The sequence below is a fragment of the Eriocheir sinensis genome, chromosome 38 (assembly GCF_024679095.1).
Source record: "Eriocheir sinensis breed Jianghai 21 chromosome 38, ASM2467909v1, whole genome shotgun sequence".
NCBI lineage: Eukaryota > Metazoa > Arthropoda > Malacostraca > Decapoda > Varunidae > Eriocheir > Eriocheir sinensis.
In genome coordinates this window covers 6,202,238-6,216,110 of record NC_066546.1, presented here as the reverse complement: position 1 = coordinate 6,216,110, position 13,873 = coordinate 6,202,238, and the positions used below count along the sequence as shown (strand labels likewise).

The window sequence follows — 13,873 nt, the reverse complement described above, 5'->3', positions numbered from 1 at the left end:
GAAGAAAAATAAATACGAACAGAAAGAAGAAAATAATGAGGACAGGAATAGAAGTCAGACAAGAGGAAATAAGAAAACAAATAAATGAAGACAAATGGAGCGAAAATAAAAAGAAAACAGAGAGAAGGATGAAAAGCAAAAAAGAAAAATTGCAGAAATGAATAATGAATAGAAAAACGAAGTAAAAATTGAAATGAAGCAGAAATTAATCAAAACAAAACATCTCTCTCTCTCTCTCTCTCTCTCTCTCTCTCTCTCTCTCTCTCTCTCTCTCTCTCTCTCTCTCTCTCTCTCTCTCTCTCTCTCTCTCTCTCTCTCTCTCTCTCTCTCTCTCTCTCTCTCTTTTCATTCTTTATTTTTTCCTATTTGCATTACCTTTTCTATTTTTCCTTCAGTTTCCTTTCACTCCCTTCCTCTCTTTTCCCTGCCTTACTTTCATCTCATTTCCCCTTTTTACTTTCCTTTTCTTCCCTTTCCCTGTCTTTCCTTTCCCTTCCCTTCCGTTTATCTTCCCACCTTTTACTAATCTTTTTTTCCCTTCCCTTTATTTTATTTCCTCTCACTTCCTTTTCTTTCCCTTCCTTTCCCTTTCCTTCCCTCACCTTTCCTTCCCTTCCCTTCCCTTCCTCTTCCTTGCCCATATTCTCCTTATTTTCCCTTCTCTTCCCTTCCCTTCTCTTCCCTTCCTTTACCATCCCTTCCTTCCCCTTCACTTCCTCTTCCTTTCCGATATTTCCATTATTTCCCTTTTTTTTATTTCCCTTCTCTTTCCTTCCTTTCCCTTTCCTTCCCTTCTCGTCCTTTCCTTTTCCTTTCCTCTTTTTTCTTTACTCTCCCTCTCTTTCTTTCCCTTCCCGTCCTTCCTTCCTTACCTCTTTTCCTTCAGTTCCCTCTCTTTCTTTCCCTTCCCGTCCCTTCCCTTCCCTTACCCTACCTTCCCTTCAGTTCCCTTGCTTTCCCTTTCCTTCCTCTTCTTCCCCTTCCCTTCCCTTCCCTTCCCTTACCCTACCTTCCCTTCAGCTCCCTTTCTTTTCCTTCCCTTCCTATTCTTTCCCTTCACTTCCCTTCCTTTTCCTTTCCTTTCCTTCCCTCCCATTCGCTTCCCTTCCCTCCCCTTCCCTTCCTTTCCCTTCCTTTCCCTTCCCTTCCCTTCCCTTTCCTTCCTCTCCCTTCCATAGCATTTCATTCCGATCCATTCCATTCTCATCCCACTCCATTTGTAAATTATGTGCAGACAGACAGACAGACAGACAGACAGAACCCTTTCACACAAGTCTTCCTCTGTGCAACTTTTCCAGGTAGTCTGTCTGTCATGTTTTCGAGATAGGGTTCATCAAGCTGCAACTGGCAACTGGAATCTGGTTTGTTGTTGTTGTTGTTGTTGCTGTTGTTGTTCCTCCTGTTTTTTACATCGTCTTTCTTCTTCTTCTGTTACTTCTTCTTTTACTTCTTCTTCTCCTTCTTCTTCTTCTTTTACTTCTTATTTTTCTTCTTCTTTTACTTCTTCTTCTTCTTCTTTTTCTTTTTCTTTTTATTTTTATTTTTATTTTTCTTCTTTGTTTTCTTCTTTGTTGCTGCTGTTGTTGTTGTTGTTGTAAGACCAATTGCTTTACTTCGCGTTATCAGGTGTTTGTGTGTTCGTCTCTGAGGGATGTTATTTTTGTCTTCTTTGTCCTCGGTCACTGGGAAAGCGAGCGAAGCAACAGGTGGGTGATGATAAGAACTGGGAACACACACACACACACACACACACACACACACACACACACACACACTCTCAGTAGTCCGGATACTATAGTTAGGGGAGGTTAGTGCCTTGTGTGTGTGTGTGTGTGTGTGTGTGTGTGTCCACGTATCATCCATATATCCATTTCCACCTAGCAGAGAAGTGGTGATGGTGATGAAGAGAATGGTGATGATCCTGTTGGTGGTGGTGGTGGCGGCGGCGGCAACAGCAGAAGGGACAAACGAAGCACGAAACGAACCACCGAAGCTTCGCGCAGACGACCGTACGTGTTAAGTGACTTTCTTCTCTTTTTACCTGACCCCCAAACGATGTGTGATCCATGAATAACAAGGACTCGTTAAATTAGACGTCAAATACCAAAATACAAAACTCTCTATCGCTGTTCATTCATTTTCACTCATATTCTTCTATTTCGATGTGCATTCCGTTCTGAAATTGACCCCCCTCCCCCATCCCCCACCTCTCTCTCTCTCTCTCTCTCTCTCTCTCTCTCTCTCTCTCTCTCTCTCTCTCTCTCTCTCTCTCTCTCTCTCTCTCTCTCTCTCTCTCTCTCCGCCAGTACCACCACCTCTATTACCAAGCCTAAAGATAACCTAATAGTCCTTATTTTCAATGCGCGTAGCCTAAGCAACAAATTTGATGAACTGCGATGTCTTGCTCTGACAGAAAACTTTGACGTAATTGCTATAACTGAAACATTTATCGACACCACAAATATTGATTTAAGTTCTGTATACAACATAGATGGCTACGGACTCTTTAACAAAGATCGTGTAAACCGTAGAGGTGGTGGCGTCGCCCTTTTCGTCAAAAGCTATTTGCAATCCACTGACAAAACACCAAGAAACAGTAACGTTGTACATTTGTGCGTGCGAGTAAACATTGCAAAAGTCAATTTAAATATATCTGTCACCTACAGGCCTCCGGGGCAATCACTCGATGCCGATCTTGAAATGTACAGCGTCTTAAGGCAGTCACTTAATAACAGCGACTCACTGATATTAGGAGAATTTAACCTCCCCCATATCGACTGGGCGACACTGTCGGGTACAGAAGGTGAGTCACACAGAATGATCGAATTTTTAGAAGAAAATTATCTAAGCCAAATGGTTTCTGAACCAACTCGACAAAATAACATACTTGACCTTGTTGTAACGACCCAAGATAACCTACTCAGTAATGTCACGGTAGGAGAACACCTCGGTTCCTGTGATCATAAATTAGTGCGTGTTGACATTAGAGCTCAAACATCGGTGACTGAAAATAAAGTAAAGGTGCCCAATTTCAAAAGAGCTAACTTCGTAGAAATCCGACGAAAACTAATAAAAATGAAACTATCAGATGACGGTAATGTAGAGGACGCCTGGTTAAGCTTTAAAAATCACTTACTCACTCAGCAGGACACATTTGTCCCCTTGTGCGAGAAGCGAATAAACACTAATAAAAGCCCACCTTGGTTTAATAGCGAAATTAAACACTCAGTCAAAGAGAGAAAATTGTTTTACAGATTAAAGAAAGAACAAAGCTCGCCCGAAAACATTAGACTCTATAATGATGCAAGGCGACGAGTAAACAGATTAGTACGTCAGGCAAAGCGTAGATATGAAGAAACTATTGCAGCCAACTGTAAAAATAATCCGAAATCCTTCTTCAGTTACATAAACAACAGAAAGGCGATCAGAAGTGGAATTGGACCCTTAACAAACAGCGACGGTGCACTAGTGACTGACAGCCAACACGTTGCAAACCTATTAAACAATTACTTTTCCTCGGTGTTTAATACTAACAGTCCTCCCACCACTACCACCAACACCAGTACTAATGTAAATCCCGAGCATGCATTGCCTAACTTTGAAATAACACCCGATGAAGTCCTTAAAACCCTCCAGTCACTTAAAACAAATAAAAGTCCTGGACCTGACAAAGTATATCCAACTCTGCTCAAAGAAACAAAGAGCGAAATACTCTCCTCCCTCACAACCGTATTCAATATGTCCTTGCGACAAGGCATCGTCCCTTCGGATTGGAAAAAGGCTAACGTGACACCGATTTTTAAGAAAGGAGACAAAAAAGTACCAGGTAATTACAGGCCCATTAGTCTAACTTCGGTTGTAGGTAAGCTACTTGAGAGCATAATTAGACAAAATTGTGAGTTACCTTGAAAGCCACTCATTAATTGGGGACTCACAACATGGCTTCCGTAACAAAAGATCCTGCCTATCAAACCTATTAACCTTTTATAACGACCTCTTCACTGTTTATGACGTAACCAAATCACTGGACGTAGTCTATCTTGATTTCCAGAAAGCGTTTGATAAAGTCCCACATCATAAATTACTTTACAAATTAAAGCAAATAGGTATTGACGGTCAAGTAAACCAATGGATCGCGAATTGGTTGAGCAACAGACAGCAAAGGGTATTGATTGACGGATTTAACTCAGCGTGGGCGCCGGACACTAGTGGCGTCCCTCAGGGCTCGGTTCTTGGCCCAGTGCTCTTCATTATTTACATCAACGACGTGGATGTTGGACTCAATAATCGCATTAGTAAATTTGTAGACGACACAAAGACTGGTAACTCGGTTCTCACTGACGAAGACAAGCTAAGCCTCCAAGAGGATTTGCACAAAATTTCAGCTTGGTCGGATAGATGGGAGATGACCTTTAACGTAGACAAGTGCCAGGTCCTTCAAGTTGGAACGAGGCATAAGAAGTTCGATTACGAAATGCGCGGCGTTAAACTCAAAAGCGTTCAATGCGTCAAGGACTTGGGGGTCAAAATCGCGTCAAATCTCAAATTCTCACAGCAATGTATCGATGCAGCAAATAAAGGGAACAGAATGTTGGGCTTCATTAAAAGAAACTTTTTATTCAAGAATAAAGATGTAATACTTCCGCTCTACAATAGTTCAGTCAGACCCCACTTGGAAAATGCGGTACAGTTTTGGTCTCCCCACCATGCAAAGGACATTGCTAAATTAGAAGGTGTTCAGCGTCGGGCAACGAAAATGATCCCTTCCTTTCACAACAAATCCTACGAAGAAAGGCTTTCCACCCTTAACTTGTTCTCTCTTGAGAAACGTCGCCTCCGAGGAAAACTGATTGAATGTTTTAAAATACTTAATGGTTTCACGAATGTAGACAGATCAACATTGTTTATGATTGTTTATGATCGATGACACTTTGCGCACGAGGAACAATGGCGTAAAACTCAGATGTAGACAAGTAAATTCAGACTGCACCAAATTTTTCTTCACCAACGTTGTAGTGCGAGAATGGAATAAGCTCCCACCATCAGTGGTCCAGTGTAACACGATTGACTCCTTCAAAAAAAAGTTCGACCGTCACTTCCTTCAACTTAATATCAACTAGAGTAGAAATGTAACGTTTTGGAGCCTTCTGATTAATGTAAAATCACTTAGGTTTAAGGACAGACCACCTAGTCTAGACCATGGGGTCTGTGTGGTCTGATTTTCTATGTAAATCTATGTAAATCTCTCTCTCAGTGGCGGCCATCATCGAAGAGTGGGCTCCCCTCATCTGGCTTCACCCCGAGGAGGTTTTCTTCCCTTCAAGCGTCGACTTCCACTTCGAAAACGTTGAGGTCAGTCAGTCAGTTCACGCACTCCGTTTTCTATTGGGTCCTTCACTGAGCTCTAACAAAATAAATATGCATGCGGCGTACGTCCGAATAATTTCTCTTACTAATTTTTTGCTATAATTAGAAATCACATATTTTCTCATAGCTACGGTATAGACACTTGACTAACTATAAAGAAAAAAAAAACTTGTTCACTTAAGCTAGATTCCTGGGGCGGAATCCACAAACATACTAACTACGAACTAACATAACTACGCACTATTGATTTAGCGACCGACGTTAGCGTCAGATTCACGAAGCAAACCTTAGATGGTAGTTAGAGGCGCGCTAAGTCAGCGAGGCCGCTGATTGGTTGATGACGTCATTGGCCTTGCAGCGAATCGCAAGCACGTTTACAGAACCGTCAGCCAATCCTAGGGAGCCCCCTCCAGCTGCTGGTTCAAGAAACCCATTCCCTTTTCCCATTTTTCTTCCTTTTAAGGCAAACTGTACTAAATCGTAATCTACGAATTCAATTATTTCATTGTTTGCTGCACATTTACGTCAAGGTAACTTTGCCGTTCGATGTCTTGTTACCTACGAAGATGCTTAAGATGAAGAAAAAGAAGATACGGAGGAGATTATGGCAGGGAGAAAGTAAATAGAAATATGGGAGATATCGAGGCAGACAGGAACGAAGGACGGAAGGAAGGAACGAGGGAAAATTAAGACTGTCTTGCCATATCTGCAGCCCAACTCATGGGCTAGCTGTCACCCGACAAAGGTCCATGGTCCCTCCACGGAGGGACAAATCTAGAGATGGATGGATGAATGGATGAGGAGGTAGGAAGATGAAGGAGGAGGGAGGTCTGGCAATCCCCCGGCCGGGCGTCGGTGTTGCCATACCGCCCACACTTATCACATACCTCTCAAAGGGCGTATATTTCATCATTTTATAAAGAAATGGGCTTCCTCTACTCGCAAAGTTATATTTAAAGTTAAAAAACGCGATTTATAAGCATATATACGTAAATATGATAATATTGTTAGCGTTTACTACACTCCCGAAGCAGCAGTTATATAACAACAAATTTAGCGTCACACAGAGCGCGGTAAAGTTTTGTAAATTCGCGCGCTAACCCGTGACGTCATCGATTAGTTGGTAGTTATTACCGCGCGAGCTTTGTGAATCTCAATGTTCTCAAAACTACGCACTATGGGCCCAAAACCTTTGTGAACTCGGGCCCTGGCGCCTAGGCAGGTTGGAAAGGTTGCAGGTGATTGGCTGCACCGCTCTCCCGCAAACACTCATGTCGGACCACATCTTGCATGCTCTAGTCACAGTGAGACATGTTTCTATATTATATGCCATAGCTCATCTCACATACGAGATAGCCAGTTCTGGTTGACACCATCAGACTCAGCAGTGACCAAAGAATCAAGATGTATTTTAAAAACTCGACAAAACAAATAAGAAAATGGTATTACGATGAATTGAACCATGAAAATGTTAAATAAATGTTTATAACATGTTTTACTTATGCTCGCTGTTTTCAACAGTTGTTCATTGACTGCAGAAATATATTATTACATTACGTAGGAAAATCTCTCGTGAACACGATAGTGTGATCAGAATGCAGATAAAGCTCCACATATTGAAAACACAGAGTTATTTAGAGCAACATGTCACTCGCCGCAACCATAACGGCGCGCGCGACACTCATTTTTATTTTATTTTTAATATAATCACGCAGCGTGTTGCGCGCGCAGTGATGGTTGCGGCGAGTGACATGTTGCTATAAATAACTCTGTGTGTTCAATACGTGTAGCTTTATCTGCATTCTGATCACACTATCGTGTTCACGAGTTTTCCTACATAATGTAATAATATATTTCAGCAATCAATGGACAGCTGTTGAAGATAGCGAGCATAAATAAAACATGTTATAAACATTTTTCAACTCATCGTAATACCATTTTCTATTTTGTTTTGTCGAGTTTTTGCAATACATCTTGATTCTACTGCTGAGTCTGATGGTGTTAACCAAAACTGGCTGTCTCGTGTCACTAAGAGCATGCAAGATAAGTCCAATGATGGAGAGGAGAGCAGCCAGCAGCAGCAGCTAGCACTTACCAACTGAGCTGCCAGGAATCTAGCTTAAGTGATGTCACTGCAAAACCTCTATAAGAGGTTTTGCAGTGACGTCACGAAATAGCGTCCTCTGCACCATGTGCGTCGTCTACAAACCCGCTGGTGGTCACCTCCCCAGCAGAGTGAGCAGATGCCCCACGTGTGCCCCATCCCCAAGTCACTACTCGCGGGTAAATGGCAGGACCTTCAGCATCATATGTGTTAAGTGATTACGCGAGATCGCTTGAGAATGCTGCAAAGCTAAGATACATCGAAAAAAATCAGTGCTTTTGGAGGAGGAGACTGGTAGACTGGCTGTCTAGCTGGCTGGCTGGCTGGTTGACTGGTGGGTTGACTGGTTGCCTAGTGGGTTGATTGGCTGGCTGATAGGTAAACTGACTGTCTGTCTAACTGACCGACTGAATGGCTGACGGGTTGATTGGATGACTGACTGGGTGGTTGACTGACTGGCTGATTGGTTGGCTGGCTGGCTGGTTGACTGGCTGATTGGTTGATTGGCTGACTGTCTGGCTGGTCGGTTGTCTGGCTGTCCCTCTGCCTGGCCGACCTCCTGTTGCTGACCAGTGATGCCCAGGTAGGCCCAGGTAGGCAGCACAGGCAAGTGACGACAGGTGAGGGCATGTGACTTCAAGTCACCTTACACTACGCACTCTTGGTCACTTCCCTGCTTACACTTATATACTCCACCCAGCACTGAGCTCTGTCCCTCTGTGCACTTTGCCTACACTGAATTTCCTTTCCTATTTTCTTCCCCTGCTTTAGCGCCGCCATACGTGTTTACCTCCCCCAGCTCATGTAAATCCCGTTCCACAGTAATCCCCCGCCACACAATAAGCTAGGGGACCCGGGGCAATACCTAAATAAGTGTTACCTCATGTAATAATCTGATCAGTCTTGCCTGTAATATTTACCTCTGACAAATTGAGCACTGCAGAGTCGAGATGAAGCAGACGGCCGCCAGTTTTCCCTCCTGTTAGAACATCCAACCGCACAACATACATATCCCATGACGAACACACAGACCACTTGTGCAGCCGCCACCAAGGTTTGCTTTGATAAGTGACCACCACCACTGACCACCAAGATGGTCGTGCAGGCCCGCGCTACCCCCGCACCCCCACTAATGACGTCAGCTGCAAAACCTCTATAGTAGTATTTAAGAAACGGGGAAATGCAAGAAATAGGAAATTTAAATGTATTATTTTCCACATAAACAATCGTCACATGCTCTATGTTGTTCCTTTAAAGCTCCATATAGTGAATGTAATATTATTAGATGCTAAAGATGTATGCATTATGATTTAAATTAGAAATATAAAATAAAAATAATACTTGATGCCGGCAGCGTACGATATGTTTAGCAGCAGTGTAAACAACCTCCCGCAGTCTGATTGGAGGGACAGAGGAATGCATCGTGTGTGAGGCAGCCGGAGGAATATTGAGTGGCAAAATTTTCAACACTACCTTCCACCACTACTATAAAATTTTGAGAGCATTACACCATGCCAGACTTGTTTGACTTCTCCTTTCTTGCATGACGAAAATGTTTACCGAAGAAGCCACACTGATGCATTCCTATTAACCACGGGATGGAGTGTTGTAGGATATATCAATGAATGCTCTTATTTTCCCAACAGTGTTCATTACAATATGAATAGTGTACAGCACTCAGATCTTTTGGTGTAAACATGATAATGACCATTACAACTCTGATATTTTGCTAGTTTGGTACATAAAAACGTCAATTAAGCCTCGCTGGACCCCAGCTCGCCGCAGGTTGGCTCTGGCAGAGGCTCCAGCAGGGCCACCAGATGGAAGGTCAGCTCAGTGAAGGACCCAAAGCTCTTCATCCATTTGCGTCGGTGTCTATTTTTCTTTTATTTCTTCTTGATATTTTTGTCGTTTTTTCATTTTGGACATTTGCTTTGAAGTTTGGTGTGTGTGTGTGTGTGTGTGTAATAGTAATAATAATAATATACGGTTTATTCAGGTATACGGCAGCCGTCTGGCTTAAAATTTACATTTTATAAATACACTTAAATAAATTTCGCTAACGAGAACAAGTGTGTGTGCAGTGGCGTCCCCAGAAAATTGAAAATATATATATATATATATATATATATATATATATATATATATATATATATATATATATATATATATATATATATATATATATAAGGGATCCCATACAACTTGAGGATTCGGGTTAGATCAAAGCAGGTAAAGTTATTATTTTTTATACATACATGCATTGATACATACATATACATACATTGTACATTTTCGAAGTTTGTTGGTAGCATATAATTACAACATAAATCTGGGAGATTTAAATAATCTTTAAAGTACTAATTTCATGTTACTTGAGCGAACATTACTTTTAAAATCTTGTTCATTTCTGTAATTTGGACTGCAAAAATTTACCCTCGAAACAACACTATTTACTTTAAATTAAAACTACATGTTCTCATAAAAAAGTTATATACTGGCAAGGAAAAAAATGTTATATTCATATAACATGTATAATCTTCGTTTATACAGGCTGCTGCTGTAATACATATTTTTACGTACAAGATACATGAAAACTGGGTCAGGTATTTTATGAATATAAAATAAAAATTAACTAGATGAATTAGATTAGTTACTGTTAACAACAATACAGTGAAACTGGTTTACCTCAAATTTAGGCGTCTGTTCTTACGTGCAAATTCATCAAGGACTTCATGATCAAGATTTGTGTCACAATAGACAAAGTAAGGCCAGTCCATTTAAACGACTTTCATTCATTGCGTTCCTAAGGTATGTTTTAAGCAATTTAAGGGCACTAAAGGATCGCTCATTGGTGGAAGTGCTAACAGGTAGAGTTGAAAAAATTGCAATAAGGTGGAAAAATTTGGGTATGTGCCCAATTTTTTGGCACATGCCAATGTCTCAACAACTTGCTTTGACCTCTCATGAGATTCACGACGCTTCCAATAACTCTGCCCCCGTAGATATATGCATTCATCTTCAACGAGATCTGCATCTCCATCAAGAAATTTTCCATAAAATTCAACTGCCTCCTTCAGTTCAATAAAATAAGTATCAACTGAAAGAGAGGGAACAAGATTTCCCAACAAAAAACTCCTAATGTGTTTAGATGCAAACCTTTCCCTGAGTTGTGCTATAGCAGTGTCCGAAAATGGGAGAAAAATAGCTCTTCGATAGTTCTCCTATGGAGTTGCTGTTGGAGTGTTAGCCTTAATTATGTTTCTGATGACCACTGATTGTTCAAGGCTTCTGGCTTCCGTACCTTTCCTCAGCTTGGGCAAAAAGTTGGTTGAACTTATTTCCATCACGATAGGACTGAAATGCATCTATGCAGCTCTGTGTAGCTACACTTCCAAGAGCACCCATCAGTTCTTGTTGTGACCAGCTGCAGCTTTTCTGGCAAGGGTTTAGTGACACTTAGAACTGAGCTGAGCACTTCCAAACTCATGAGAAAACCTGGGTCACTTATTGCTTTAGATTAGGCTCGGCTGCTGATTCTTCACCTAACGTGTTTTGCAGTAATTATTCTTAATCATTATTTACCTACTTGATTGACTGAATTATCCGGGGCATCAGGCGAGTCAGTGGTGACTTTCCTACGTGAAGCGTTTTCTGGCGTTTTGTGACCAAGGAGGAAATATGTAAAGAATGGAAAGGCACAAATCCCAAGCTTGCGTGAATTCAAGGAATGCCTCACGCTATAGAAAAAAAAGTACTACATAAAAAGAAAGTGAATATCAATCATAATTTTCAGAAATTTGGAATTTTTGGACAGAAAATATTATACGGATAACATGAATAGGCTACGGCCACGTGAGCCTACGTCGTCAATGAATGTTTCTCAAAATAGATCACCTGCTCTTATTCAACTCAGCAGCTCCATTGTTCAGGCGCTGAACATACAATAGTTACTCAGCCACTCTACACTGTCCACTGTCAAGCACAAAACGGTCATTAAAGGTGGTAATATAGCGGCAAAGGTCGACGTCACAGGTCCCATACGCGTCTCGCGTCGCCTGCCACTCTCCCCGTCATAATACAGAATCAGTTATTACATACTCACCACTGTCACCAGACAAGTTCGCTTGTTGCCTCAATGGTATAATTATATAGTCCTCCAATCACTTTGACTGAGCCTTACACCTAAAATCAAGTAAATCTGAGAGGCAAGAAGGCGAGAAGGTACACTTACGACTTTCGTGCTCTCTCTCTCTGCCAGAGCCATCCCAATCTCGTATTCCTCTTCTTCCTGTCTCCCCGCTCCCGCTACAAACACCCCTCCGCCGCTTTCAGTTGACAGCTTGACGTCGCACTCTACACACAATTTTATGAACCCATCATTTAACACCTTCCTTTTTTATCACTCAGAGCACACCTTATATCATACCATTAACTCAAAACAAAACCAAAAGTGAAATAACTCGGTCAGTCGGTGTCACTGAGCTCTCAACTCCACACACACACACACACATTCGTAATCGTAATACTAATATACATATTCCTATTATTTTCCTGTAATATTTATTTATTCATTATTATTTTTTCTTTGCTAAAGGGGGGGGCCATGGCCCCATGACCTCCCCCTCGGTACGCCACTGTGTGTGTGTGTGTGTGTGTGTGTGTGTGTGTGTGTGCTTGGATGTTAGATCGTGTATATTCAGAACACTTCATCATTTTCCTACCTCGATGTTCTCCGCTTTACCGACAAATTCATTTTAACTTTTTCTATTTCTTAGATGCTTAGATTTCACTTACGTATTAGGGTTATCAAGGCACAGTTTTGCACTGCCACTCAGGTGCTATATTAAGAAATCAAATATTTTCTCATAGCTACGGTATAGAGACAATTGACTTACTAGTAGTATTTAAGAAACGGGAAATGCAAGAAATAGGAGTGAGAGTGTGAGGGTGTTGCCAGTTCTTTGTCTTACATTTTAGTTTTCGTTTGTCTTGGTCTCGGTGTAAAGTTGCACCATACATGTGTTATCTTTGTGTTCTCACTCGTATTATTTTTATCTTATCTTTCATCGTAGTGCCCCCCGCGTGTTCACCTCTCCTTATTCCTTTATTATCTCCCCGTTTTTTCTGCCGCTGGGTTTTTCAATAGGAGAGTATCAAGACACCTCTCCACCCGATATTGACCTCTCTTTTGGCTTCTCGTTATGTTTTCTCTTGTGGGAGCAGTGTTTAGCGGGCCTTTTTGTTCCTGTGTTTGTTTTATTCCCTTGCGTTGCCTCCCTTGCTGTAACAAAAATGCTGTACTGTGACAAGATGAAGGGATTATCAAGTACCCGGCTAGGAAAAACCTCGTCCTCAGCAATTTCTCCTAATTTTCTGTCCCTCGGTCAGTAATCTTCTCTTTTTTTTCAATATTTCTCCTCCCCTTATGAACTTCACCTGATACTTCTGCTGTTTCTAATCTTTTCGAGACGAGCATTTTCTGACAGCCTCCCAGAAACTAATCAAATGCCACTTAAGCGTTCTGATCCTCCCCTTTCATCATATTTCACGTCAGTCTACTTCAAAGTATCAGATTTCATCGGGTTTCTTCTCAGTAGATGACGTTTAAAGGCAATTACCTCGGAGAAAAGAGAGCATGTAAAAGTGAGTCCTTCAAACTTTGAGAAAGTAAACGGGAAGGAAGATTGACGATGGCCCAAGGAAAGGAGCCGCTAACAGGACCCACAGTAAATATAACTTGACCTTCTTCGTCTCGTAACAAGTGGGAAGTCAGTGTGTTGCCCCGATACTTATCTCTACCGTGGCAGGACGAACACGGGGCAAAGAAAAATAATGAGGATGAGGCGAACCACCCGTCCGTCCATCTGCCAACTAAACTCTGAATAACAATAAGAAAACGAATCGGTCGGTATTCTCAGACGCTCCTGCCTCTCACTGCAACTATTCCCAAAGGACACAAAGAAGATCAACTGGGTTTTAATGAGTTTTTTTTTTCACAGTCACGGTACAGAAGAATGGACAAACTACTACCAGGGTTATATAGCAGCGGGAATCATGTTTCTTAATGGTCCCTCTAAGCGAGAAAATGAGAAAAAATCATCACTCACACAAACCATTTCATAATATATATCGAAGCATTTGTGATCAGTTTATGTATCATCTATTTTGGGGGTTTTAAATCATGGCACAAATTTGGCCCGTCGCTGCTACACGGTAAAGCCACAAATTTGGCCCGTCGCTGCTACACGGTAAAGCCACAAATTTGGCCCGTCGCTGCTACACGGTAAAGCCACAAATTTGGCCCGTCGCTGCTACACGGTAAAGCCACAAATTTGGCCCGTCGCTGCTACCGGGTTAATTAAAAGTACCCTTGAAATTGACCCAAATCCCTGCGAAAGC

General features: G+C 41.7%; 1 protein-coding gene across 2 annotated transcripts in view; it reads left to right on the top strand.

Moving 5' to 3' along the window:
* The window catches only part of LOC127008591 (CD109 antigen-like), a 129,347-nt gene that overhangs the window by 112,102 nt on the left and 3,372 nt on the right, over positions 1 to 13,873 (top strand). For both annotated transcript variants that reach the window (XM_050880800.1, XM_050880802.1), the window contains 2 exons: positions 1,885 to 2,009; positions 5,255 to 5,352. In XM_050880800.1, coding sequence (XP_050736757.1) covers positions 1,885 to 2,009; positions 5,255 to 5,351 — 222 coding nt within the window. In that variant the 3' untranslated portion in view covers position 5,352. The remainder of the gene's footprint in view (positions 1 to 1,884; positions 2,010 to 5,254; positions 5,353 to 13,873) is intronic.